This window comes from Bos indicus, chromosome 3 (genome assembly GCF_029378745.1).
Source record: "Bos indicus isolate NIAB-ARS_2022 breed Sahiwal x Tharparkar chromosome 3, NIAB-ARS_B.indTharparkar_mat_pri_1.0, whole genome shotgun sequence".
Taxonomy (NCBI): Eukaryota; Metazoa; Chordata; class Mammalia; order Artiodactyla; family Bovidae; genus Bos; species Bos indicus.
The window spans coordinates 93,198,907-93,225,062 of NC_091762.1; the positions used below are offsets into that span (position 1 = coordinate 93,198,907).

General features: G+C 54.8%; 1 protein-coding gene across 12 annotated transcripts in view; it reads left to right on the forward strand.

The window, feature by feature from the left end:
* LRP8 (LDL receptor related protein 8) overlaps positions 1-26,156 on the forward strand; it is an 80,101-nt gene that overhangs the window by 21,131 nt on the left and 32,814 nt on the right. For 7 of the 12 annotated variants that reach the window (XM_019957436.2, XM_019957438.2, XM_070786521.1 and 4 more), the window contains exons 3-4: positions 14,203-14,325; positions 22,881-23,009. In XM_019957436.2, the coding sequence (XP_019812995.2) occupies positions 14,203-14,325; positions 22,881-23,009 (252 nt within the window). Of the gene's footprint in view, positions 1-14,202; positions 14,326-22,880; positions 23,010-25,746; positions 25,933-26,156 lie in introns of all 12 variants that reach the window. The other 5 variants (XM_070786520.1, XM_070786516.1, XM_070786517.1 and 2 more) reach the window with 1 other exon arrangement.

A 26,156-nucleotide genomic window follows, 5' to 3' on the forward strand; every position in this document is an offset into this window, starting at 1 on the left:
ACCAGTGTGGGGCCATGGCTGGAGAATGGCAGGGTGTGCTGGTGGCTGGACTGACCCAACCCTTTAACAATTCTAACAAAAACTTCCTGAGGGCCTACTAGGTACAGAGCCAGGGGGTGGGAGTGTGGAAAAAAAAATCGAGAGGACCTTGCCTCACTATGTCAGGCACTGATACATTATCTTACAACCAACCACCCTGCAAGTCAGGATTCAGCCTCATACTTTTAGATGAGGAAAACCGAAGCTCCGAGAGGGCAAGTAACCTGCCTGAGGTCACACGGCCAGTAAGGGCCCCGCCAGGAAGTGAACACTGGTTCCTTAACTTGCTCCTTGTGGGAGGAGGGCCACAGAGGGCTGCAGACTAGCATCTTCCAAATCTCTGTACTGGGAGACAACGTCCACGTGAAGAAAAGGCTGAGGAGGGTGGAATTGTCGTGGGCGGTAGGCGTGCCCACAGAGCAGGCTCTTTAAGAGGCAGCTTCCCTTTTATCCAAGCTGTGGTGGGACCTATCTGGTGGGGGACCATGCTGGCTCAGAACCCCTGAGTGACGGCCCCCTGTCTGAGGGCTCTGTGCAGTGGCAGGGGTCTCAGCCAGGATAGCAGCAGAACTGAGGTTCTGCTGGGCACCTGCCCACCCCCACCCTCAGCTCACCTCCCACAGCCACGACTGTCTCCCTCTGCCCAGGTCTGGTTGAGGGCCATCACAGAAGTTCTCCTGGGCCCCTGGCTGGAGACACTGAGCTGTGGCCTGTGGCTGTTAACTCTGCCCATGCTGTCTGCCCCTTGGCCAGCTGCAGAGAGGTAGCCTTGGCCAGAGCCCAGGGTCCCAGTCCACCAGGACCGGTACCTGAGATGTGGCACCTTTGAAGGTCTGGCCTCACAGCAGGGCTTGCCAGCACCTAGCTAGGTACTCAGCACCCGAGGGCCCCTGCTTGATTCCTTCAGCTTCCCACAGCAGAGACTTGCGATTTTCCAGTTGGAACAAGGGTCATCAGATGCTTGACCCTCCCAGAGTCCCTCCCAGAACACAGGATTAAGGGTGTACGCTGGGGCCTGACTGCACCCAACTCTCCCTCAAGTGGGCCGAGGACCCCCTCTGCCCAGAAAACTTGCCAAGTGGTCCCGTGGCAACACGTGGGCCTGCCTTTTCTCCCTGACTCTGGTGTAGTCATCTCCCAGGAAACGGGGAATTTCCCCTCATTCCCATCATTAGGGTGCCAGGGCAAACAAACAGCCTAATCCAGATGAGCCCTGGGCCACAATCACATTCTCTTTGGGGGTTTTCTTTCTTATTTCCAGCAATTTTGAGGAGACTGAGTAATTGGTATTCCACACAGGTTAATAGAACTGCTGCCTTTCCGTATTATGCCTTAATTTCCTTTATCGCATAGCAAGTTGGAATTAATCGCCCCTCTCCTTCCTTTTTCCCACCGAAACCCATTACCAGCCTGTCTGCTGGTTAAAGTCATTTTGTGGCAGCTCTTGGCTCCTTGCCACTTCCCTGGGAATCTTTCCGACCAGAGCCAAAGAACAAGGAGGGGTGAAAAATCCATTTGTACAAAGTGGAGATCTCCTGTTGAGAACTTATTTCCCTCCCTGTTCAAGAGGAAGGAACGTGTCCAGCCTCCAGCCGGCACAGCTGACTGAGTCCCCTGTCGCCGAGAGCATTCAAGAGGGCGGAATGGCCATATGTCAGTGGTGGGAACAGAGGATTCCTGCACTGCTCAGGGGAGGGGTTGGGGGAAGGGATAGGCCTTTGCCACTCCTGGTGCCTAAATTAGATGCTGTGATTGGAAGCTTCTAGAGTTCTGTTGTTTCTAAGTTTAAGATTTTCTCTGATTTCAAAGTTGGAAAGAATCTGGGAATCCGTGGTCCTGACTGAGCTGCCTGGGCCTAAGTACTTTTAAATTGTGTGTTTTAAGATTCTAATAAGATACTCTCCTGGAACTGGAGATTGTGTTCTGTGATTCTAAGGCTATTTTACGATTCCATGAGCCTCTTAAGCTGCAGTTCTGCTCTGTGACTGGGTCTCAGGAGGGAGTGTAAGCTTTGCTGAGGCTGCTTTGGAAGTGTGAAAGGCCCAGGCCTTCTCTGGGCTGAGTTTCCGCATTTATGAAATATTAGGGTTGGATCAGATGGCTTCCAGGTCCCGCCCTGCAGGTGTGTTCTGCCCCTTGCCCCCTTCCATGCCTTCTCCACATAGGTCATCAGCACTGGCCGCCCCACAGCACCTCGGGGACCCAGGAGCCTTTCCATCTGAGCCGCATCCTTTGTCCACTTGCCTGTAGCCCTCTCCCATTCCAGCAGGAAGGCAACTCAGCTCTCCTCCAAAGTTCCAGCAGGAAAGCCGCTGGGAGTAATAATAAGAAATAAACCATATCGTTGACAAGAGCTCCATCGCCCTTGTGGGCTATTGTTGATATTGCTGTTCAGTCACTAAGCCTTGTCTGACTCCTTGCGACCCCATGGACTGCAGCACGCCAGTCTTCCCTGTCCTTTACCATCTCCTGGAGCTTGCTCAAACTCATGTCCATTGTGTCAGTGATGCCACCCAACCATCTCATCCTCTGTCATCCCCTTCTCCTCTTCCCTTCAGCGTCTTTTCCAGTGAGTTGGCCCTTCACATCAGGTGGCCAAAGTATATACAATTCACTATATAATTTCAACATCTATCATCTCCTGTACATCTTGCCCCAAAGGGTGTGACTATTGATTGATATCCCCATTTTGTAGGTGAGCAAACTGAGGCTCTGAGAAGTTAACTCACCTGTAGTTCCAGGACCCTGAGTTGCTTGCTGCCTGCACAGCTGCCAGCCACATGCAGGCTGGATTGAACAAGTCATGAGCAGCCCCAGGTGATCAGTGTGATGAGGGAGCCCGGGGGCATCTCTCACCGGAATCTGCTGCTGGGTGGGGTTGCCACCCATGCGCTCACACTTCCCCGCTGAGATGTTGAAAGGCTTCAGAGAATGGACCTCGTTTCCTTCCCAATGCACCAAGAAGCCAGAAAAGAAACTGCCTCCTTCATCTGCTTTTAGAATCTACCTTTTCCTTCTGGATCAAATAAGATTTCTCAGGATGGGCTTCCTCAGCCCCTACTGCTTCCCCATTGGTGCAAAATCAGCCCTTCTTTGAGGTCCTACTCAAAAGGCTCCTATCTCATTGCCCTCGCCCCCCAAGCATGTCTCACCTACAGAGAGGAGAGGCGCTGGTGAGAGCTTCCTCAGGGGTGAGTTCAGCATCCTTGTTTTCAGCTGAGGCCCAGAGAGGGAGATGACTGCCTGAGGCCACACAGCATCATTACCACCCTTGATTCTGATCAGGACCGTCTAATCTTGTTCTGGGTCCGAACGGTTACATCTGAATTCTTGTCTCCTCACCCTGGCTGTAATTTCTGTGAGGGAAGGTCCACCTCTCACCTTTTTCTTTCCTGTTGAGCGTTAGGGATAAAAGGACCTGGATTCTGGTCCCGCCTTGAGCTCTGTGACCTTAGGACAGTCCGTTGCCTTTCAAGGGCTTTTGCTTCCTCATCTCTCAAAGGAAGTGATGCCTCCCTCCCCCGCCTCACAAAGCTGCTATGAAGACCCCTGCTGAAGAGTGGGGGGTGGGGGGCTCACCGAATCTATTACTTGGCACCGCATTCATTCAGAATCCCACTTCTGCCAGATTTCCTTCAGCCTTTGCTGAATTTTCAGCCAGAGACTCCTTGTCCTCAGAACAGCCCCATAGTTCCCCACGGCTGAGCTGCTGCTCCTTGGTGGCCCCTGCTGTAGGGCCCTTGCCCTCTCTTCATGGAGCATCCACCCTGAGCAACGGAAGTGCTCTGCCATCCTCACCACCCAGCTGCACACCTGCCTCCCCTCTAGTGGCGGGTGCTGACTGCACAGGCTGGCAGCACGCAGCCCTGCCTGCATGCCTGGCGTGCCCTCCTTCTGTCCCTTCCGCTCTCCACCTGGAGGGTGGAGGTCCGTGAATCGTGCACATGAAAGCCTGACTCTCGTCCCCTCTGATGAGATTGAGGCATGGGGAAGGCAAGGGGCTTGGGGCAACCTGGAGTAGTGCTAAGGCTCTAAGGCTCAGAGTCAGAGGCTCTCCCACCCCCAACCCCCTCCCCCAACCAGGGCCTGGGTTTGCAGAATTCCCTCCCAATAATCCTGTGAAGGGCTTTCCTGCAGCCAAGGGCCCAAGGGCCCAGCTGCAATGGGAGAGGAAGGTTGCCCCTCCCTGAGGCCGGCTCCACAGTCTGGCTGGGCCTTGGGATGACTCACTGAGCCCGCTCTGGTTCGGGTGGAGCCTCCTGGGGCCTCCAGGCTGTCAACAGGATGAGTGCTGTCTGGCCGGGCTGCAGAGCTTCACCTTGGCACTGACGGCCAGGGTGGGCACAGTGTGGAAGGCTGGCTGAGAGCACTGTCCCGGTAGGTCTGGCCTGCCAAAAATATGGCAGCAAAGTAAGCAGCCTGTGGAGACTTGAGCTGGCGAATGTTCTACCCTCGGTGCTCTGGGCCCCGGGCTGGAGTTCCACTCCTTTGGGCCTTGTTGGAGGTAGAGGGTGTCATCAGACACCGTCTAGGACTGATGCTTGAACTGGACTTGAGGAGTGGGGGGTTTTGCCAGGTGGAGATGAGAAGTGTCTCCTGCAGGTGGAGCTACACAAGTACAGACACCAGGTAGGCAAGCCCACGGTTCGTCCGTGACCGTTGGGTGGGTGTGGGGCAGTGGTAGCCAGGGGTGGGCGAGAGCAGTTAGCAGAGCAGCTTGAAGTGTCCCTGAGCACCTGCTAAACCCTTGGTCAGGTTCTAGGGGAGATGGGAACCCAAAAGGACCAGGAAAGGTGGCTTTCTGATGATGGAGGGGCCTGCAACAGGTCAGTGACTACTGGCTGTGGATCTCCAGCCCCCACCTGGAGCCATGGAGGCAGATTGGGAGGGCCTGGGGACCGAGCCACGGATCCCCTCCTTTGCCAGCCTCACTCTGGACCTGGTGATAGTAGTACCATACCTTAAAAAAAAAAAAAAAAAAAAAGGGAAGTTAGAGATCATCTCGTCTAATCCAGTCCTGTCATGGAGGAAAAGAGCCAGGCCCAGAGAAGAGCTTACCAAGGTCACACAGTGGAGCCAGGCCCCCAGGCCAGGGGTTGGAGAGAGCCTACTGCTAACACCAGGCACAGTAAAATGGTCTTAACTTCTTTCTAGATAAAAGCCAGCAGCCATCCAGGCACAGGCCTCAACTACTTCGCAGAGCAGTGTCCTAATCCTCAGGCCTCCTACTGGCACCTCCTAGTGGGCAGAGGCTTCCTGGATTGCCAGCAAGGGGCTGAGGGTGACAGAGAGCTCGTATCAGCCTCCTGGGTGAGAAACTCTGGGCCAACACAGAAGGGACGCCCCCAGAGAGGCTCCAGCCCACCCAATCCCAGGAGATGGATTTCCCAATGACAGGGCGTCCTTGCCCATTTATCACCAGGATAGCCCAGTGGCGCTGTGTGCTCAGTCTTGTCTAACTCTAGGCAATCCTATGGACCACAGGCTGCCAGGCTCCTCTGTCCACGAGATTTTCCAGGCAAGAATACCGGTGTGTGTCGCCGTGTCCTCCTCCAGGGGATCTTCTGGACCCAGGGATTGAACCTGCGTCTCCTGTACTATAGGCAGATTCTTTACCGCTGAGCCATCTGGGAAGCCCATAACCCAGTGAGGCTCCTCTCAAAATGCTTCTCCTACCACCTAATTGGTGAAAGCGGTTCATTTTCCACTCAGGTAGGGCTGTTTCCCAGCCGCTGCCTCGTGGGCAGAGGGTGCCTGAGTGAATGGGGTGGGGCAGCACTGAGGAGACAGGTGGTGGTCATCACTCCATCATTCACGTCCTTGTGCCACCTGGTGGCCTCTGAATAGGAACAGCTGGGCACCTTGTTCCTGCGTGCATGCTAAATAACTTCAGTCATGTCCAACTCTTTGCGACTTTATGGACTAGGGCCCGCCAGGCTCCTCTATCCATAGGATTCTCCTGGTAAGAATACTGGAGTGGATTGCCATGCCCTCCTCCAGGGGATCTTCCTGTCCCATGGATTGAACCCACATTTCTTACATCTCCTGCACTAGCAGGGGTTTCTTTACCACTAATGCCACCTGGGAAGTCTCACCTGATTCCCACTCCCTTAGCAAACCCGACGCAGGCTGCTGACTGAGGTGGCATCTGCCCTTGGGGACTTCTCAGGCCCCTCTGGCCTGGCCTTCTTGCCCTCCGCTGCAGAGCTCTGTCCACGGAGCCCTGGGCTTCCCAGTCCAAGTCAGTGGGGTGGAAGCCACAGAGCCCAGAGAGGTCCTCCGGCATTACCCAGCTTGTTGGTGGCAGAGCCCCCTGCAATGAGACCCGGAGCCTTTCCCTCAGCTGCGGAAGAGGAGGCAGAAGAGCTCCCTCTCCTGTCGGGGCTGGTGATGGAGAGCAGGGCCTGGAAGGTGGGATCCTTGGCAGGCTCTGAGGTCTGCCGGTGGGAGGCAGAGCCGTGACTGATGGGGTTAGACGGGACGGTCCCCAGGTCAGAGGAGGCTGAGTCCCCGCTGGGGCTAGCCACGTGCTCTCACCTGAGTGGAGGGACAGTGTGTGGGTGGAAACCAGGCAGGGCCCTGGCTGGAGGTCATGGAGGGTTTCCTGACCACGCCTCTGCTTTCTGATGGCTTCCACTCTGAGGATAGAGCAAGTTTCCCTCTAGCTGTTTCCTTGGGACCTCAAATCCAAGTGCCAAGGGGGTGTCCCAGACCCAGGGCGGGCAGTCCTGAGCCTGGAAATTGGGCAGGGAGTGGCTGTCCCCTCCATGCTACCAGCTGCTCTGAGCGGCACCCCTTGAGTGGTGCTCGGTCCTGTGCAGACACCTGCCAGGGACCCCTGCTGATCCCATCCACTCTCCCCACACCCACTCCCCCCGCCCCCTCACAGCTGTCACTGGCTCAATACCCTGCGTCCACAAATCACTACGACAGGAAGACCCCTTTGTCGTCTGTCCCTCGGAGACACGCATCTTCCCTGTGGCGACAGGGAGTCCCACATACCCCAGTGATGGCTTGGACCTCCCTTGGTGACAGCAGGGCCGGGGTGGGGCAGCGTCGGAGAGCAGCTGGGATGTGCCAGGGGCCTGGAAGAGGGACTTGGCTGCCGGAAGCCCCAGGGGATCCCCTGGAGCAGCACCGAGGAGCACAGCCCACCTGTGTCAGACCCAGACTGTCAGCGGGAGGGGTCCTCACAGATCTGCTCACCTGAGGAAGCTGAGGCCTAGTGGGAAGGGATCGCACAGTCTGTCAGGGGTGTGGGGCCACGGGTACTCTTTGGGCACCTGCTTGGCGTCAGATCCTGTGTGAAGGGGACACTGAGATGAAGGAAGTGCTGGCAGGTGCTGGCGTGTGGGGCCAGGGGGACACCCCGCTGAGGGACATTGTCCGATTTAAGAACAAAGAGCCCTCCCCAAAGAGTGGTCCTCCCACAGTCTCCGCTTCTTTCTTTCATCTTCTCTCTCAGGCCCTTCACATGCCCACCCCTCCCTGCCCCCCGCCCCCCAGCATCTGCTGCTGCGTTTCCTCTGTCTCCCCAGGTGGGATGAGAGGGTGGACGAGAAAGCGGACTCAGATGTCACCTGCTGATGGATAGTGGTGGCCTGAGCCCCGGAGCCCGCTGGGCAGCACAAAGCCTCGAGCCGAGCCCCTCCCCCTGCGCTCCGTGGGTGTCGGGACACTGTGGGAACGGCCTGCCTCTCTGGCAGCACCGGAGCCTTGGGTCTGACTGTCAGCGCGGACTCAGAGTCAGTCCCTCACAGGACGGGGTCGGGGGCATTCACAGCTTGTCGACATTACGTGATTCGTGCAGGGACCATCTTGGAGTCCCGTCATCCGGCTGAGGTGTGTGGATCAGGGTGGCAGTCTTAGAACCTTGGGTTCTTGGAGAGTGAGCACCTTGAACCCTCAGAAGCTGTTCTAAATGTTATATTAGACTCATGGGATCTCCCCCCAACCCCCAACTCACGGGATCTTTAAACTGAGGGTTCTTAGGAACATCATGTGTCCGGGATGGGATCAGTGTCGGGTTTGAACCCAGTGCTGGGGGGTGCTGTGAGCCCAGGGTGTTATGGCCCCACCAGGGCTGCTGAGGGAGGGATGGGGCAAAGGCTGATGTGGACCCCTCTCACCCTGCTTTCAGTAGCACAGCTCCATTTTACTCTATTTTATACCCTGGGGTTTCACTTAGACAAAGCATTCCTCTGCTTGAAAACAAAGTTTTCCAGGCCTGTGCTGTGTGGCAGCTCTGTGCCACAACCCGCCACAGCCTTAGAGGGTGGCTCTGGCTGGCGGGTGAGCGGGCAGGCAGACTGGGCCTCCAGGGAGGGGGTGCAGGTTGCTCTGGGCCACCGTCTCCTCCCCCTCTCACTCCCGCTGTGTTGTTGCTGCAGCCAGAGAACACTCCGGGTCCGTCGTCCTGTTGACTGGGGTGACAGTTTAATAGTAGCTTCCTGGGCTGTCATTTAAATCTGCCTGCCAGGTTAGTAGGCCAGGGGCGGGCTGGCACGCCCCCTGCCCCCACCCCGGATCTTCCTTCAGCTGGCAGCGGTCGTCTTGGCAACGCCGGGGCCTGGCGAGCTCTGCAGAAGGGTAACCATGGGGGGAGTGGCTCTTTCATCTGCCCGACCTGGGTACCAGTGGCCCAGCTGCCTTCGGGCTGGGCTGCAGGGCCAGAGCCAGGACACTTGGGGCTGGTCCAGGCCTGGGAGAGGAAATGGGAACAGATGAGTCCCCTCTGTGCACAAGTCTCCAAGGTGGGGGTTTACATCTTTGCTCCTCCAGACTCTCAACTGCCCTGGGAGGGAAGGGATCTGCCCCAGGTGGCTCAGAAACAGTGCTCAGTTGGAATCATCTCATTTGTGGGTCTCTGCTCTGCCATCAAAAAATGTTCCCTGAGGCCCGCGACCTGTCTGCAGGAACCTGAGGGCTAACACAGCCCTCATCTCTCTCATCTCCCCGTCCTGTGTGGCCTGGTATCAGTGCCCCCCACCGCCCAGCCATCCTGGGCTCACCTCTAGACATGTCCCTGCTCTTAGGACTGAAACTCTCAGCTTCGCTCAGGGCCAAATGCTCTGGGAACAGTGTTTTGTGTTTTTCATGGCTTGGTGGAGGTGGCCCAGAGACAGAAGATTGGGTACCCGCCTCTGCTGTGTGACGATAGGCCAGTCCTTCCCCTCTCTGGACTTCATCTTCTGATCTGTAGGATGCAGGGCTCGTACTACAGCAGTGTTTCATCAAGTGCAATTCATTGCACTGGTTTTTCTTGGGAAATTAGTAGACATGGCATCCAACAAAGATGGTCTTTGGCTTAACAAATTTGGAAAGTATTGCAGGAAACAAAATCAATCTGATATCTTTCCTGTAGGCCTCTCAGGGTCCTTGGTGAGCCAATGGGCATCAAGAATCTCCCAAAGGGAAAAGAATAAAGCTTATGCCAAACATCTGAATGGATGGTCCCCAGCTGTCTGTTGGGGTCCCTCGTCTCTCCTCCCCTGCTAGGGCCTGGTGGTCCACGTACCCACCCCCACCCCCAAATACTGAAGGAGACCTGGGTAGCTTGGAGCTGTGGGTTTTGTTGGCTGTCCTGTGATTAGCAGGGATAGGGGCTTAGTCCCTGGATATGCTCAGGGAAAGCCAGGCCGCTGCACTGGGCCTCTGAGGGGCAGCCTGGTGCCAGGCAGGGTGAGTTGGCCCATGGCCTAGTAGAGCTGCCAGGCCCCTTGCCACTTAAGTGTCGAATGAGCCCCGAATGGCCACTCCACTGGCTCCTCCACACCCCATGCCGTTATCCCTCTCCTTGAATGCCCTTCTCCGCTCTCCTTACTCCTGCAGCTTGGCTGACCTTTCTTTCTTCCTTGAACACAGTCCCTTCCTCCAGGAAGCCTTCCCTGACCCCTGGGATGGTTGGGTAGCCCTCCCTGGCTTCCTGGCTACACAGTGTTACCAGGAGACAGAATACCTGGGCTCAGGTGCACGTGTGTGCTGTGCCTTTGATCTGCCGCCTCTCCCTGGGCTTGGCTTTTGCTTCTAGAATGGGAGAGCTGCAGAGGGGACTTCAAGGCCCTGGGCTCTGACAGGAGGGAGCACTGTGATTGCCAAGACGAAGCCACACTGAGCAGTTCTGCCCTGCAGCCCTGACTAATCTTTGTTTTGAAGCCCCCTGTCTGCACTGGGGCTGCGGGATGAGTGTGGGTGGGGAATAACAGCATGAAGGATGCACATTGTCTCGGGGAAGGGGCGGAGGAGCTGGGAGGTGCTGAGTGATCATAACAATTTCACAAGATCATAGGCTCTGGGCACAGAGAGGGGCTGAAGATGCAGTCAGCACCACACCTCCATACCAGATGAGGAGGTGGATGAGCCAGTGTCACACACACAGCAGCTGAGGCTGCTGACTTCACACATCGCAAACTCACACCTTTCTGCTTTTCGTGAAGTCCAGACACCATCTAATATAGCCCGACTGCTTCTCACAGCAACCCTGTGTGGTAAAGCAAGGATATGATCCCTGAATGTGGATGAAAAAAGTGAGACTCAGAGAAGTTGTGTAACTTGCAAAAGGGCACACAGCCCACAAGTGGCAGAACAGAGTTCCATCAACCGTGAGCAGCCTGACACTTTCCTTGGTCTGCGTTCTTGTTATGAAGAGCAGCTCTCGCTTCCTTTGTCTTGGATTTCCCATTCTCTCCCACTCGGCCATGGGGTTGGCCCCTCCCCACTGCCCTTTGGAATCCCGAGTCCTTTGTGGCAGCCCATCTGTTGCCATGGCACCAGATTATGATGTCGCAGACCCTGGATGACTGTATACCATTCCTGGGCCGTGGAGGACAGGGATTCACAGAGGTGGGCATTGTCCAAGGGGCGACTGGCACAGAGGGACATAAATCCCTGGAAATAGAGAACCACGGCCCTGAGCCCAGCTTGGGAATCACCCTGGGAGCTGGAGCCAAGGCTGCCAAGGCCAGGAGAGTGGGGGCTGGCCTGGTTTGCTCTGACAGCCTCACAAGACTGCTGATCCCTCATCTCTTGGCAGGGCTGATGTAGCCTCTCTATACCGATCCACCCCTCACTAGGATGCTCGCTCAGATCCCTTTTTGCCTTCTGCCCTTGTGCCAGTGCTTCCTGGGGGAGCCACCCTCGCCACTTGCCCAGAGAGGGAAGGAGCTTGCCCAGCATCACCCAGAGAGGAGGTGGCCATGCCAGGATTTAGACAGCTCTGCTTCCAAATCCTTCCACGTGGTCACACTTCAGACAGGGCCCGCCCAGGTAGTTTAGCCCAGTTCCCAGCATGAAACTGACCATGCTGCCTCAGTTTCCCCAGGGTGGTGCATTAGCCAAGCACAGGTCGTCGAGGCCCAGGTTTACTGCACATTTCTGGGTACATTCCAGGGGAGCACTTCAATGTAGGTGCCTCTGGTCTATGATTGACCTTCCACATTGCCTTGCCCTGCAGCCCCTGGGATCTAGTCCCACTGCATTTGCCTCTCTGCGGTCCTCATTCTTAGCCTGATAATACTGTGGTGGCTAAGGGACTTAGCACAGAGAGCCCAAGCTTTGGCAGCTGCACATGGGATTGAAATCCCACTTCTGCCACCTACCACATCTACCTCTTTGAGCCTCAATTTCCTCTTCTGTAAAATGGAATTAACAACAGCTGTCAGGATAGCTGTAAGTCGTCACTGGGATATTGAATGAAAGGTGCTAGGGTGGAAAATGTTCAAACTGGTCATGACAGTGAATGAATCTGTTCCCTAAAACACTGCCAGAGGACATGCACCCTGAGGCTGCCATTTCCTCCCCTCAGGACTGTGATGGTGCCTGTGGCTGCTCTGGCTTCCTCGCTTGGGGCCCACCAGGACCTGGCACACTGTGGGAGGCCAAGCTCACTCCCAGAATGCCAGGGAGGAGAGGGTGCTTGGTGAGCATCTGGCTGGCCCAGGCCCAGCGATGGAGCCCCTCCATCACCTTCTCGGTCAGCCTGGCCCTTCTCTCCTGGGGTTTGCTGGTTGTGCACTTGCACTAACAGGCCGGGCTGATTCCCAATCCGTGTGCTCAGGGCACAGATACATGCTCACCAAGCACCGAGTTGGAGCTTCCGTGGACTTTCCCATCTACTCCAGGGCTTTTGTTCCATATCTGATGCCACTGGGCATTTTGTTTGGAGAGCCCTGGTGGGGAAGAAGGTTGGCTGACAGTGAGGTCAAATTGTGACCTCTGCTGCCCCTGAGCTGTGACCTTGAGTGTGTAACTTAACACCCTGGGACTGAATTTCCCCACGTAAAGTGAGGGCCACAGCAGGCCTTTCGTCGTGGGGTTTCCTGGTAAAGTGTTAAGCACAGAGCCTGGCTCATGGGATGCACTTGGAGAATGTTAGAACAGGAAAAATAAAGCACAGGAATAGATGTTTCTTTTTCGGATGCAGAGCTTCCTGTGAAGGGAGCACTCTGGAAATGTCCAGGTGCCAGAGCTCATAACTGTACTTACTCTCTGATGTGTCATAGGCTGTGATTTGCCAAAAGGCGGTGACTCAATGGTTATGTCTGAGCAAATTCTGGGAGAAAGGGAAGGACAGGGAAACTCACCATGCTGCAGTTCAGGGGTCACAAAGAGCCAGACACGACTTAGCGACTGAACAACAGCAACATTGGTATCTATTACCCACGTCAACCCCTGAGTGCAGGGCTCAGGGAGGGCTTTCAGGGTCCTGGACTGGGAGGCAATGAGCTGGTTCTGATCACTGTGGTGTTATGTTTCCCTGGGCCAGCCCTTTTCTGTCTCTAGGCCTCAGGCCCCCATCTGTAGGTAGACTCTGATTCCTCTGGTTTCTTCCCACCCTGCAAAGGCAGAGATGTTCTTCTAAGGAAGGTGTGAAAGCTCAGCCTAGAATGCAGATGCACTGCAAAGATTTCATTGAAAAGGAAGGCAGAAATGGAATGGATTCAGGAGCCCTAGTGTCTGTCCTCAAATCCTTGTTGGGCTGCTCAGGGGGAGGGAGCAGTCCTGTGGCTCCAGAGGAGGCCAGAGGGCCTGTGGGAGGATTTACATAACCCAAGGCTGGTCGCTGGGAAGGCGCTTCCTGGAAAGAGCTGGAGCCTGGCCTGCAGGTGTAGGAGCAGCGGCTATGTTTCCCTTGGGTTCAGTGGGCTCCACTGAAATTACCCTGAGTTGGGTCCGGTGTCGAATCTGATGTAATAGCCACACTGGAGGAGCATCGGGCCAGTGGAGGGACAGGGAGAAAAGCAAACCATGTTGGTCCCTGAGTTGGTCCCAGTTCTGCTCCCAGCTGTGAGAGCCCAGCCTGTTACGTATATCCCCCCTGAGGGTGTAGAACACCCCACTTCCTTTGCTTCTAATTCAGACTTGAACCATAAAAACAGCAATAGCTGCTGCTTACTGAGCATCTGCTGTGTACCAGGGTCTCTGTTGCCTGATCTTCATACATTACAACTTCTTGCTACTTCTCCTTAGAGCCCTTTGTTTCTTTCTCCCCATTACATAGATAAGAAAACAGAGGCTCAGAGGTCCAGTAACATCCCCAAGGTCACACAGATAGAAAGAGGCAGAGCTGGGATTCCAGCCTGCAGCGTGGCGGCCTCCCCTCCGGGCTGTAAAGGCCTTCAGGACAGAGACTGATTTGGATGTCTAGAGTCTCTTTCCCTCGCTGTGAACAAAACGTACCTCATTAATCTTGCCACGAGGTGATCACTTACTTTTGTGATTTATTATCATAAATAATAAGCTCCCTGGTGCTTGCAGAAGAGGCCTTGACTTCAGTCTGGCCGGAGGGAGGAGGAAAGGCAGGTAAAGGAACGGAGAACTGGCTGAAGGGGCCAAGGCAACCACTGTATGTGATCTGGGGAGGCTTCCTAGAGGCTGTGACAGTGAGACTGGACATGCGGGGAAGAGAGAGGTGTGATGGGGAGAGGCAGTCCCTTGGTGGTTGGTTGCTGTCACCCTTGTTGAACCTGGAGAACAGGGCCAGGGACTGCCTGTCTCCTCCTGGTGTGGAATGAATAAGTCTTTCTCTCCTGGAGCTGTGGGAGGTCATGTGGTCCAGTTTGCAGACGGAGGACGTTCTGGTCACCCTGTAGCCACCTGACTGTATGTCCTGGAAAAGCCTCCTGTGCCCACCAGGCCCCTCATACTCTTCTCCTTGCCCCACAGCCAAGAAGACCTGTGCAGACAGCGACTTCACCTGTAACAACGGCCACTGCATCCGAGAGCGGTGGAAGTGTGATGGCGAGGAGGACTGTCCAGACGGCTCTGACGAGTCGGAGGCCACGTGCAGTGAGTCCTGCCCCTGGGCTGTGGTGGGGCCTGGCTCTGGGGCTCAGCTTCCTTGCCAGGTCTTCCTGGTGGGGAAGCTGCAGGCTCAGGTGAGGTGATCTGTCTCCTACAGCCCCATAGGCACTTTGTGCTGAGCACTCACGAGCTCCAGTGCTTCTAGTCGCTGGTGTCCGGTGACCTGTGTCTGGGCTTTCTTCCCAGCCCTCTGGCAGCTTGGGCCCTGCTCTTAGAGTTCCAGGAGCTAAAAGCAGCCCCTCTGAACCCTGATGGTGAGAAGCAGCCAGCACACATGCTCCAGGCCTCCCCTCAGTTTCCCCCACTAGTATTTTTTTTGAGGACTCCAATCATAATTCTAATACTACTAATGGCAGTCGGTACTTGTCTAGCATCACTATCTGCAAAGCGCTGTCTGCTTTCATTCATCTTATTCCCAGGGTGGCCTCATGAGACAGGTACTGTCACGTTCCGATTTCTGCAGAGGTGGAAGCTGAGGCTCAGAGAGGTCGAGTGACTTGCCCAAGGCCACCTAGCTGGGGTCTTCAAGGCCCTAACTCTGTCCTCTGCTCTGGGCGGACTGAGCCTAGGAGCTTGGCCCAGATGGCAACAGGCAACAGGGGCAAGATGAAGGCCAAAGCCAAGCCCCAGGCCCGCCTCCTGCACTTAGCCTTTGTCTCTCTGTGATTTCTTTTGCAGGCCCTAATCCTCAAAGCAAACGAACACTGGGCAGGTCATTCCGTGACATTTGTTAAATTAAAAAGGAGATGAGAAGGGGGCGGGGAAGGACCCGGTGGTCCCAGAGGCAGAGCTCCAGCAGAATGAGCCTGAGACAAAAGGCCAGGAGAGGGACAGCACGTGGAGGGCCGTGGGGCTGAGGGGGACCTGCTAGTCGCAGTCCCCGGATCTTCCTTAGGGGTCACAGTCACCCCAGAGGCAGAGGTGGGAACAGCGGAGCCCAGCGTCCTATCTAAGCCTGTGGCTGGTGATAACTGGGTTTCCTTGTCTCCTAGCAACAGAGCTACCAGTCTCCGCATGCGAAACAGGGAACGGGAGAGAAAAAGGGAGAGCAGGAGCCACCCCTGCCCACGACAAGGGACTCCCTCGTTTCCTTGCACAGCTGCCTCGCCTCCCCAGCCACACCGCAGGCCCTACCCTTTGCTCACTCCACCCAGCAGCCCCTGCACCCCGATGCAGTCCTGGAGGTGCTGGACGGTGGGGGAGGGCAGCCCAGTGCTTTGTCCTGCGCTTCCGGAGGAACAAAGCCCAGCCACGCCCACTTGTGGCTCCTCCTCAGGGCCAGCTTGGGCGAGGGGTGGGTCTGTTCAGAGAGAAAGAAACTGAGGCTGGGACAGGTTCGGCTGCTTGCCCAAGGCGGCCCAGCTAACATAGGGCAGAGCCATGTGCAGCCCGGAGTGCATGTTTGGGGAGGGGAGCTGTGACCGCCTTGGCAGTCAGCCAGCTCAGCCATCCAGACCCCGTGCCTGCAGTTACCCTGGACACTGGGGATGGAGGGGAAGGGAGCGTCATCACAGTCATTACTGGGGTCTGTCCTGTTGCCGAAGAACTATGCTCCTGCTCCTCCCCACATCTCTGTCTGTTTGCAGTGGTGCTCCTTTCCATCTCCCTCCTGCCCAGCCCTGCACTTGGGCTGCCTCCCTTCTCTGCGTGCCCCCTCCTCCCCTTCTCCCTTGCCCTCTTTCTTCATCCTGCCTGTGTTTCTCTCTGTCTTCCCTCTTCTTGCCCCTCCCAGCACTTGCTGCCTTCCCATCTTCTGGGCTGTGCTGGGCTAGAGTGGTGGGGGGTGGCGGGTCTCTGGCCTCACACCTCCTGCCTCCCCAGGCCTGTTTCGGGCTCAGCTGTAAAGCAGTTATCAGGTAGTTGAGTAACTAGAAGCCTAGAGATGCTGAGGGCCCTGCTTCTAAGACACACAGGTTGTTCGTGGCTGGTCTGCCTTCCATGACAAAAGGCAGGCTCTCAAGTCTCACTGGGGCTTGACAGAGTACTGTGTGGGAGCTGCCACCAGGGGAGTTGGGACACCCAGCTCTCTTCTCTGCATCCTGGGAGTCAGGGGGCTCTCCCAGTGATGCAGGGTGAGTCCTGCATGCTCTCCTGCCCCATCTGAGCTGTAGTCTCTAACATTCCAGAGTTCCAGAGACCATGATTCTAAGACTCCTGGACTCATAAGAGTCTGAGGTCCTTTTCTCCCTCGCCTGTACCCAGCTGGGCACAAGGCCAGGATCCCACTTTCTGTGCAGTTACACTGGTCACAGGTGGGAAGGCCTGTGTGTGGGGAGGGCTACCTGGAGGAGGTCAGCCAGTGTGGGACCTTGAGGGCCAGGCAGAATTGGGGGCAGCAGGACCTGGTAACAGGCTTGCTCATAGCCTCCTGACCAAGTGAGAACCCAGCAGCCAATTCACTGCCCATTTAGTTGGTGTTGTCATAGCAACCTCCACAGCCTACCAGGTTCCTGGGGACTGTGCCAGCTTTTAGGATAGATCCCCTTCCCCACCTGCAAAGAAAGATTATAGTCAGTAGTCAAATATAGTGGGTTTGATGTCTGATATACTCGGGTTCAGGTCCTTTAACCTGTGCGACCGCAGGCAAGTTGCCCAATCTCCCTGAGCCTTAGTTCATTCATCTGCAAAATGGGGCAATGGTACCTATCTTACATGGGTGGTGAGGACCAAATGAAAAAAAATGCACTCACAGTGTCGATGATGGAGGAAATGGCAGTGTGATTTTTATCATCGAGTTTTGACGTTAGGCCCTCTCCCCGATTTAAAATCTTCGCAGTTTAAGTGAAGATGCTTTGCGTGAAGTAGGGAGGGATTTGGGAGCAGGTTCCCATGCCTGTGTTCCCCTCTATATAATCTACATCTCACTGGCTGGGGTTCCTCCCAGATCTCTTTCCTTCTGGTTCTGGATTCTGTGGCTGTCACATTGAGCCAGGAGTCACAGCAGGAAAGCCCGGACATTTGCCTAATGAAAGTAGCATTTCAGCTCTAATTATAGCTCCCTTGATTGGGGATGTTTGTGACCCACCTTCAGGCATCTGTTGGGAGGTGTGCGGCATGTGGGTAGGGAAGCTGGTTCAAGGTGAATGAGTTACAATTCTGGGTGCTGCTTATTGAAAATGAGGTTTTAATCATGCATGTTAGAGCCTTTCCATCTGGAAGAGGGACCTCACTGATTAACCAAGCACACCTTCCTATCAGAGATTTTCTGAGCTTATCCAGCAAGTCAGGGGCCCACCCAGCTGACCCTGTGAGAAGGAGCTTGGTGTGACTGCCCCCTTCTGCACAGTGGGACGTCCATGCCATGCTTCCTGGGGCAGCAGCTGGACCCCATAGTCACCACTGCCTGAGCCCCTGGCCTCTGGGAGCTAGCAGTCCCTAAGTGGAGGCTGTTGGCCCTGCGTGTCCTGTGACCTGCACTGCTGATGTGCTTGCTCAATAAGAAGCCGTCAGGCACTTTCCTTCCTTCAGTCAACAGACATTTCCCTCTTTATTAATTTGTGAGCTTCTGAATTAGATAAAGGATGGTTGGATTTGGATTTCTAAGACAAGATTCTCTGGGAATTTTTAAATGCCTGCGATCACTCTGGAGTACAGTGGCAGGCCCTTGGTGACTTGGAGGATTCCTGATGTCTGAGGAAGTGGGGCTCCTCATTCCTGCCCCTGAGAACCTGGAGATACTTGGACAGCAAGCCAGAGGCATTCCCTGGGGCATTTGTTTCTGAGAGAGAGAGAGCGAGAGAGGGAAAGAGATGGAGAGAGAAGGAGAAGTGTTCAGGTCAATGGTGGGGGCTGCATCATGGAGGGCCTCTGGACTCTAATAAGCTGTGATGTCTATCCCCAGGGGTGACACCTGGGCCCTCCCAGCCCTTTGCATTTCATGAAATAAAACAAGGGCAACTGTTTGCTTAGTTCCAAGTTTGCTCCGGGTTCTGTATAGGGATTTCCATGTTTCTTCATATAAACACCCACCAGCTCTGGGAGATGATGTAACCCCATGTGCCGGTGAGGGGAGCCAGGGTGCAGAGAGGTTAAGTGACTTGTTGAAGGACCTTCATATTAGTAAATTTGATGTGGAGTCCAAACCCATACTCTGTCTGATGCCAAACCCACGCTCTATCTCCCGCGCTACGCTGCCTGGGGCCTCTAGCTTCAGTTATCCTGAAAGTGGGCATTAGACAGCCACCTCCCATCTTGCAGACTTGCCTAAGCCAAGGCCCAGTGAGCCTCCTCCCTGCAGTGACCCTCTCCAGGGTAACCAGGAGACCATCGGGGCCTACTTCCCCCCGTGCAGTGTGAAGTGCCATAAGTTAACAGTGTTTGGGGGTTGAGGGACCTGGGGAAGATGTGCAGCTCTGCTCTTCACAAGACTTTGAGCAAACGACTTATGCTCTCTGGGCTTCACTCTCCCCATCTGTAAAATGAAGGTGATAATAGCCTTCACTTCATGAAGAGATCATGCAGCGGTAATTAACCTCCCTGGCAATTCAGGAGACACAAGTGACCCAGATCCCTGGGTCAGGAAGATTCCCCTGGAGAGGGAAATGGCTATCCAGTCTGGTATTCTTGCCTGGAGAATCCCATGGACAGAGGAGCCTGGTGGGTTACAGTCCATGGGGTCTCAAAGAGTTAGACACGACTGAGCACACACACTTGAGGAGATGCTTCGCGTCAACACTCCCCAGAGCAGCTTCCGGGGCTGAGTAGTGAGCGGTCTGACCCAGGAGCTCAGAGGGCGAGGTCCGTGTCCTGCTTTGGGAAATAGCTGCATCACAACAGAGACAGCGAGGTTCCGGGAGAGACAGCGGTTGTCATGCCCAGCGTCCAGTACCCCGGGCAGGTCGCTTCCCCTCTCTGAACCTCTGTCTCCTGTCACTCCAGCCAGTGCTCCTCAGTGTGACCTCCAAGGCCTCTTGTGTCCCCCACATTCCAAGAAGGTGCCTCGGCTCTTTGAGGGTAGGAGGGCTGGTGTCAGGCACTACTGAATCCTCAAGAGCCTGTAATTAGAGCTGTCTATTTAGGGACACAGCAAATGTCTTATTAATTATAAAGAAAGGAAGCAGACGGATTGTTTAATCATTGTCCTTGCTGAAAGGTTATGCAATTAACTGTATAAATATTCATTCAAAGTTCAAGCAGCTGCCTGCTGCACTGGGGTATGCAGAACCAGGCCCCCGGAGATGGTACAGATGGGTCAAGGGCCGTTTCAATCACCTGGACTTTTGAGCAGAGAGTTTGGGGTTGGTTCTGGGCCATGATGTATGGATGTCATACATGTCATGTATGGATGTGAGAGTTGAATCATAAAAAAGGCTGAATGCTGAAGAATTGATGCTTTGACCTGTGGTGCTGGAGAAGACTCTTGAGAATCCCCTGGATTGCGATGAGATCAAACCGGTCAATCCTAAGGGAAATCAACCGTGAATATTCATTGGAAGGACTGATGCTGAAGCTGAAGCTTCAATATTTTGGCCACCTGATGTGAAGAGCTGACTCATTGGAAAAGACCCTAATGCTGGGAAAGATTGAAGGCAGGAGGAGAAGGGGATGACAGAGGATGAGATGGTTGGATGGCATCATTGACTTAATGGACGTAAGTTTGAACAAACTCCAGGAGATGGTGAAGGACAGGGAAGTCTGGCATGCTGCAGTCCATGGTGTCATAAAGAGTTGGACACGACTGAGCAACTGAACAACGATGATTGGGCCACTACCCTACCCATAGGAGAGTGAGGGGTTTGATGGAAAGGGCAGGGTTTAGTCAAAGGACTATAGACTCTGACTCTCACTGCTGTGCATTTGGGGCCAGTTACTCTGAGCTTTGGTCTGGGTCTCTCTGAGCTTTGGTTTCCTCATCTGTAAAATGGAGTGCTTACCTGCAGGACCAGTGTCCTGCTCTGTTCTAGGGGTGCCCCTAACTCCATCTTTGGTGCCCCTGGAGTTTCCACTCACAGCCTGCAGGGCCTGCTTATGTAGCAGGGAGAGGGTCAGGATGACATGGGAAAATATCAACTCAGCATAAAGTAGCCTGCCCCACAGTAGGTACTCAGTAACCACGGCTCCCTAACAACTCCCCATGAGCATCTGTTTCCTGAGGCCTGGCGCACAGGTGCTGCCTCATCCCTCTGTCCCCTCTGTGTCAGGGGCTTGCAGACACACAGCACCTCCTCTAACACTTTTCTGGAAGCGGGTTTAAAAGACATGAAATCTCCTGTATCTTTTGGATTTGCAGAATGGTAACCCAGGGGTTCTCAAATGGGGTGCCTGAGAATCACCAGGGCAAGCAGGGGTGGGTGGAGTTGCTAAGATGCCTGGGCTCTGCCCTGGAAGGCTGGATTCAGTCTAGTGTGAGCTAGGATCCAAGAACCTGCACCCACCACCCACCAGCCCACCCCTTATCTGGGACATGCTGGTCGCTGCAGCCCCCTCGTGTTCTGCTGGGCCCAGAGCAGGAAGTACTTTCTCAGTTCCTGCAGTGTGTGGGTGATGGAGGTGCTCTGGGCCCCTCCCCTGACTCCCAGGCCCCTCACCACCTGTACCACCTCCCCAAGGAAGCCTGTGTAAAGGGTCTTTGAGTATCAGTGCTTCCAGGGCTCTGCCCGACAGTATTTGTAAAGGGAAATTTCTGTAAAATGAATCCCATGAATCCTGTATTCCCAACAGGTTGCCTTATATTTATGAAATATATTCCTAGGGATAACTTTGGGGTCCACAGTTGAGAGGTCCAAGGTACTCTTTTCCCATGGTATAGTAGCATCTTGGGGTCTTGACTCAGACACCTGCCCCCAACTCATCTTGCCTGTGTCCTTCTCTCCATCTCTTGTGGGCTTTCATCCCAGCTATGGAACTAAGAGGTTGGGGAAACTGGTCTGAGATTAGAGAGAAGAACTGAGGGTAAGGTACCAGGAACCCACTGCCTCCAGGGTGCCACAGACTGTTCTCAGCCTCTGGCATGAGACACAGCTGACTGCACCCTCCCCTAGATCTTCACGACTTTGTGAGTAGGACCCGGCGCTGGGTGCTATGTCTGGTACACAGCAGGATACTCACTGAGGGAATAGATAAGCTGCTACGAGCGGCAAATGATAGTAGGTATCATGAGTGAGCACTGGCTGGGCATTCTAATTGCTTTACAGACTTTAATGTAGTTGTTGTAACAGTCCAGTGGGACTGGGAATAGTATTATGCCCACTTTATGGGCACAGAGATAAGGATTGATGGCCAAGATAGACGGCCAACAAGTGACTGAGCTGAACCCAGGCTGCCAAGCTCCAGAGCCCATGCCCTTGACCTTCATGCTAGAGGCCCCAGTGTAACCTATGCCTTGCTGGAGTACTATGGAAGCGTCTAGCACTGCGCCTGGCACATCCTAGAGACCACTGGGTTCGGTCCGTGTACACCCTGGAAGGCAAGGTGAGGAAGCCAGCACGGAGGTCTGAGATGTCTCTGCCTTGGCTGGGTCTGTCACGTGGGTCGTCCTGGGATGCTCAGGATGGGAGCCATCCCCAGGCTGGATCAGGGTTCTCATTCTTTCTTCCAAATTGAGAATCAGCCCTGGAGCTTTGGGCCCCTGATTGAGTCAGTCTCTGATTGCGGCTGCAGTAATTATAGCTGTGTGGTCCCGCTGGGCCCTGGCACACAGCGACTGCTCTCAGCAGCGTGCTCGGCACATTAACAGGGGGAGGCAGGCTTGGAGGGAGCTCTTGGGGCCGTGGCGAGCCCTTCCCATCTGCAGGTTCGGATCACAGAGTCACTGATCTGGAAGGCAAACTGAGACCCAAACAGGGTGTATCTTGCCCAAGGGCACACAGCTGGAAATGGCAGAGGAGCATGCAGGGCATGGTGGCTCCATATTGCTGGAGCCTAAAGGAAAGGCTTGGAAGGGTGGGAGGTTAGGCCGGTGAGGCAGATGGAGGGGTTGGCTCAACTGAAGAGGGTCTTGAGGGCCAGGGACCAGGGGGCCATGAGAGGGTGTTAAGCAGGGCAGTGACAGGGTCAACTGTAGGATTCAGAAAGTCTTAGGGGTAGGACTTTCCTGGTGGTTCAGTGGTTAAGAATCCACCTTGCCATGCAGGGGGCGGACACAGGCTCAAGTCCTGGTCCAGAAAGATTCTACCTGCTGCAGAGCAACTAAACCCATGTGCTGCAACTATGGAGCCCACGCTCCAGAGCCTGAGAACCACAACTACTGAGCCCTCATGCCACAAATACTGAAGCCCACGCACCCCTAGAGCCCATGCTCCACAGCAAAAAAGCCACTGCCATGAGAAACTCGCACACCACAACTAGAGAGGAGCTCCTGCTCACCACAACTAGAGAAAGCCCGCACACAGCAACAAAGACCCAGCCCACCCAAAAATAAATACATGAATAGAAAAGTCTTAGGGGCAGAGGAACTTCTCAGATGAAGAAACTGAGACAGGAAGGCCCTGCTGGATTCCCAGGGCTTCAGGCCATGTGGCTGGAGTCGGGCAGTAGGGCTCACTGGCACCGTGCCCTATGTCCCCCTTGGCTAAGCTATGCTCTTGTGTCTCTCTCCACAGCCAAGCAGGTGTGTCCTGCAGAGAAGCTGAGCTGCGGACCCACCAGCCACAAGTGTGTGCCGGCCTCGTGGCGCTGTGATGGGGAGAAGGACTGCGAGAGCGGAGCGGACGAGGCTGGATGTGCCACGTGTGAGTCCAGGGTCTGGTCCCCAGGGTCACGGTCAGGCAGCCTTGGGCAGCAGTGGCCACTTGTGGGGAAGGAGGGCCAGATTCTGCAAGGGGCTTGGGAGGTGGAGAGGGAAGGGGAACGGTCAGGACACTAGTAACGGCCGGGCACTTTGAAGAGACATTCTTTTTCATCCTCACAACCACCTCACGAGCAGCCATTATCATCCCCATTTGTGGGTGAGGAAACTGAGGCTCAGACAAGCGAGGAAAAATGCCCACGGCTAAGTGATGGGACTGAGTGGGATTCGACTTCAGGTCCGGACAGCAAAGTCCATGCGTGTTTTAACCATGCCTGACATCTGCTCATCCATTCCATAAGTCTACACTGATCTCTGAGCAGGGGCAGGAGACCAGAGTGGGGGCCATAGTGAGAGATGGTGGTGGCCTGGGTGAGGACACAGCAGTGTTGGGGGGAAGGGAACAGATTCCTGAGGACTGTTGCTGAAATCTCAGATCTGAGCACCAATGTCACAGGGCAGGAAGACATTCTCAACAGGCTTCTATAGGGACAGATGGAAGTGGTCACTGGGGCAGTTCCACATCAGTGGGCTTCAAACACAGGATTATCTCCTTCCCAGGGGGCAGGCCAGCAGGGCCTGGACCAGTGGGGAAGGCGGCCTGGCCGGGCATGTCTCATATGCAACGGGCACCTACTGTGTGCCAGGCTCTGGAAGGGACAAGAAGGTGAATCCTATAGGCCTCTCTCTGGGAGCTCATGATGAATGGGGGAGACAGACTGGCTGTTGGAACTGGGCTGTGAGGCTGGGCAGAGATCCGGGCGATCGCTCGGGGGCTTTTGCCAAGGACTTGTCCACCACTGTCTCCCACCCTGCTCACTCTGCCAGCTTCTGTCTTTGTATCTTACCCATCCTTCCTGGCCCTGGGGAAGTGCTGCCTCCTCTGAGGGCTTCTAGGTCACAGCACTCTAAGAATGTAAGTCTCTGGAATTTGGATATCTCTGAAGCTGGAAGTGTCTGGGTATGGGGCAGATCCTGGCTGGAACCAGCAGTTGCAAAGCCCCAGTGGTACACTGCCTCATTTCTGCAGTTGTGATAATTCTGTGGGGCCTCACTGGCCAGTGAGAATCCTCTCCCCTCCATACCTCCTGAAAATCAGATGTTTCTGCAGTCATCAAGGCTATCAGCCACTATTTCCAGGTGTGGGAATAGCTCTAACTATGGCATGTTGTGGCAGAAGGCAATGGCACCCCACTCCAGTACTGTTGCCCGGAAAATCCCATGTATGGAGGAGCCTGGTAGGCTGCAGTCCATGGGGTCGCTAAGAGTCAGACACGACTGAGCGACTTCACTTTCACTTTCCACTTTCATGCATTGGAGAAGGAAATGGCAACCCAATCCAGTGTTCTTGCCTGGAGAATCCCATGGACGGAGAAGCCTGGTGGGCTGCAGTCCATGGGGTCGCACAGAGTCAGACACGACTGAAGCGACTTAGCAGCAGCAGCATGGCATGTTGTGGCAGGGCTGTTCCCTGTTAATTATAGAAAATAGTCATGTTCAAAGGTCCTATTGGGCTTCTCTGCTTCAGCTCCCAATTACCAAGGCAAAGGAAAAAGAATTCTCCCTTCTCTCATTCCTCAAAGCTTCTTTCATTCATGAATGCTGGGAGGGGTCCCTGAACACAGGCCTGATGATGTAGATCTTAAAGGTGCTGTCAGCTTCGAAACCTTGGAGCAAGCTCACGATGAAGCAGCTCTTCCTCCTAGAACTCTGATCGTAGTGAGTCCTCTTCCCTGTCCAGACAGGGAGGAGGAGGGCTAATCTAGGCATCAGCTTAATCTTGAGGGGCAGACATCACAGAGTAGGGTGTGCATTTCCTACCAAGGCCCCAACATCCCAAAAGCCCAGAAGGGGAAAAAATTCATCTGTCAGAAACTTGATAGAGCCATCAGCAACACATGACATGAGCTGCCTACATTGTGAAACTGAAGGCATCCTTCTATTTTATGTTCACTAACAATGAAAAAGGACAGTTTTCCAACAGAAAGTAAAAACAGACTCTTGGCGCCCCCACGTGGAAAGATGGGGTGCTGCCACCACCAAGTTACCGGGCTTCCCAGGTGGCGCTAGTCATGTTGCTTCTGCCAATGCAGAAGACATAAAAGACGAGAGTTTGATCCCTGAATGGGGAAGATCCCCAGAAGGAGGGCATGGCAACCCACTCCAGGATTCTTGCCTGGAGAATCCCATGGACACAGGAGCCTGGGGGGCTACAGTCTATTGGGTCACAAAGAGTCGAACACGACTGAAGTGACTTAGCATGCATACATATGCAGCCTCTGTATCCATGCCTGGCCTGGGGCTCCAGCCTCTTCTTGGCCTCTGTATAAGGAATGAAGGAGGGAGGAAGCCAGGTCGCTACTCTAGAAACAGCCTGAACTCCAGGGTGGGAAGAAAACCGGAAAGCCCAGAGGAGTCAGAGTAGGAAGTAAGAGCCCCAAACTTGAGTTCTGGACCCCTCGTCACCGCGGACTGACTGTGCGACCCTGGGCATGTTGCTCCTCTCCCTGGGCCTCAGTTTCCCCATCTGTAAACTGGTAGAGGGGCTACTGGTCTCTAAGGCTCTCCCAGCCTCTGAGCTCAGAGCAGCCCACCAGGGAGGGGAAGCCCAGGGCCCTAGGCAGGGCCAGTGACCTGTGCCCATAATGATTGTGAATCCGTAAATTATTCCTCACACCTAGGCTGGTCCAGCCTCCATCTACACCACACGCACTCACTGCAGGGAGCTCTGTGCTGGACCTTCAGGAAAAAGTGGGTCGATCTCAGAGCCCACCCCTTTGCAGTTTGTGGTCATGGGGCAGACAGAGAAGGACACGAGACCCGGACACCTGAGCAGGCTGTGCAGGGCACCTGGAAGAAGAGTGGAGGTGTGTGGAGACTTCCCGAGCAGGGGAACACGAGTGTGTTATGAAAGAGGTAGAATTTGGACCCTTGAAGGATTTGAACTCATCACTGTGATAAAGAGAGACAGTGGTAGGCAAGAGATGGGCGCCCAGCAGATGAAACAGCCTGGGCAAAGGCTGGGGAAGTGGGAAAGTGTACAAATGGTCTAGTGTGTGATGTGAAGCAGGGTGTGAGTGGAGTGAGGTGA